This window comes from Aplysia californica, unplaced genomic scaffold, assembly GCF_000002075.1.
Source record: "Aplysia californica isolate F4 #8 unplaced genomic scaffold, AplCal3.0 scaffold00558, whole genome shotgun sequence".
Classification (NCBI taxonomy): domain Eukaryota; kingdom Metazoa; phylum Mollusca; class Gastropoda; order Aplysiida; family Aplysiidae; genus Aplysia; species Aplysia californica.
In genome coordinates this window covers 385647-386826 of record NW_004797828.1, presented here as the reverse complement: position 1 = coordinate 386826, position 1180 = coordinate 385647, and the positions used below count along the sequence as shown (strand labels likewise).

General features: G+C 41.0%; 1 protein-coding gene across 1 annotated transcript in view; it reads right to left on the bottom strand.

The window, feature by feature from the left end:
- LOC118478430 (solute carrier family 2, facilitated glucose transporter member 3-like) overlaps positions 1-1167 on the bottom strand; it is a gene marked incomplete in the record, with an annotated part of 5023 nt that extends 3856 nt beyond the window's left edge. The window contains 2 exon segments of the mRNA XM_035972022.1: positions 157-266; positions 1164-1167. Coding sequence (XP_035827915.1) covers positions 157-266; positions 1164-1167 — 114 coding nt within the window.
- Between the last annotated feature and the right edge of the window lie 13 nt (positions 1168-1180).

Sequence of the window (1180 nt, the reverse complement as noted above, 5' to 3'; positions counted from 1 at the left end):
TCTCTCTTCCTACCTCCGTTGTCTGTCTGTCTATCTATCTGTCTATCTGCCGGTCTATCTGTCTGTTTCTGTCTGTCAATGTTTCTCTCTCCCCCCCCCTTCTCTCTTGTCTTCATTCTTAATGGGTAAAAGAAGCAGCCACCGTTCCCAGTGTACCTCGGATGGAGAGTTGAGACACACCCTCGCGTAAGTCAGCGCTGACATGGACAGGTATGTGATGACCAGCACACTGATGAACTGCCAGGTCCATGCTTTCTGCGGAGAAACTGAACATTTATAAAGGACCCAAGGAAGCTATAAATAAACCAAAAACTACAAAATTAATTATTTATTCTAGAGCAGCCTGATGATGCAGCGATTTGGAGATGAAAAGATGAGAGCCGGACATTCTCGCAAGGACACATTTATTGTTTTCGACACCTTCAAAAGATTGATAGTTTAGTGCAGGGCTATTAAGAAATGGCCATATCCCAGAACATCACCAAAGTGACGTTGATTAGGAAGGAACTTGAATCTTACCTTTGCTCTAATATGCTATGCCACCGACTACTTCTATAGCTTATTCAATTTCGGTCAGATAAAACAGCAGAATTTCCTAAAAAGCATTTTTCAGATGTTAAAAATTGCCGTCGTGTATTTGATCTGCTTTTATATTCCTCTTTCAAACACTACAGGGTATGCCCCCAGAGCAATTGAACACGCTGAAATTTTCTTGTAAATTATTTTGTTCAGAATTATGGCATTGTTGACGGATGATACTAAAATGTAAGGTCATCAAACATCGGTGAACATCATCATCATCATCCAGTGCCAGATCTGCGGATGCACTGGTCGTTTTTCAGACATTGACGAAATGCATTGTATGGTCATGATACCTCATAATTCGAAGCGAACGTCCTTATCATAATGCCACACAGACTTGCTATAGTCGAGTCGGTGGGTTAGATATTACGACGCTAATTTGCAGTCCTAGCGATCCAAGTTTGAATCCTCAACCGGTTTTGTATTTAAACTGATATAAATAGCAATGCCGTCACTCATCATCATCATCATCATCATCATCATCATCATCATCATCATCATCATCATGGAATGGTTTTCCATTCATTCCTTTGCTCGGATGCTCTCAGAAAAGCTACGTTTCCCTGATCTTTCCCTGTTACCCATTTGTTTAGGTTCC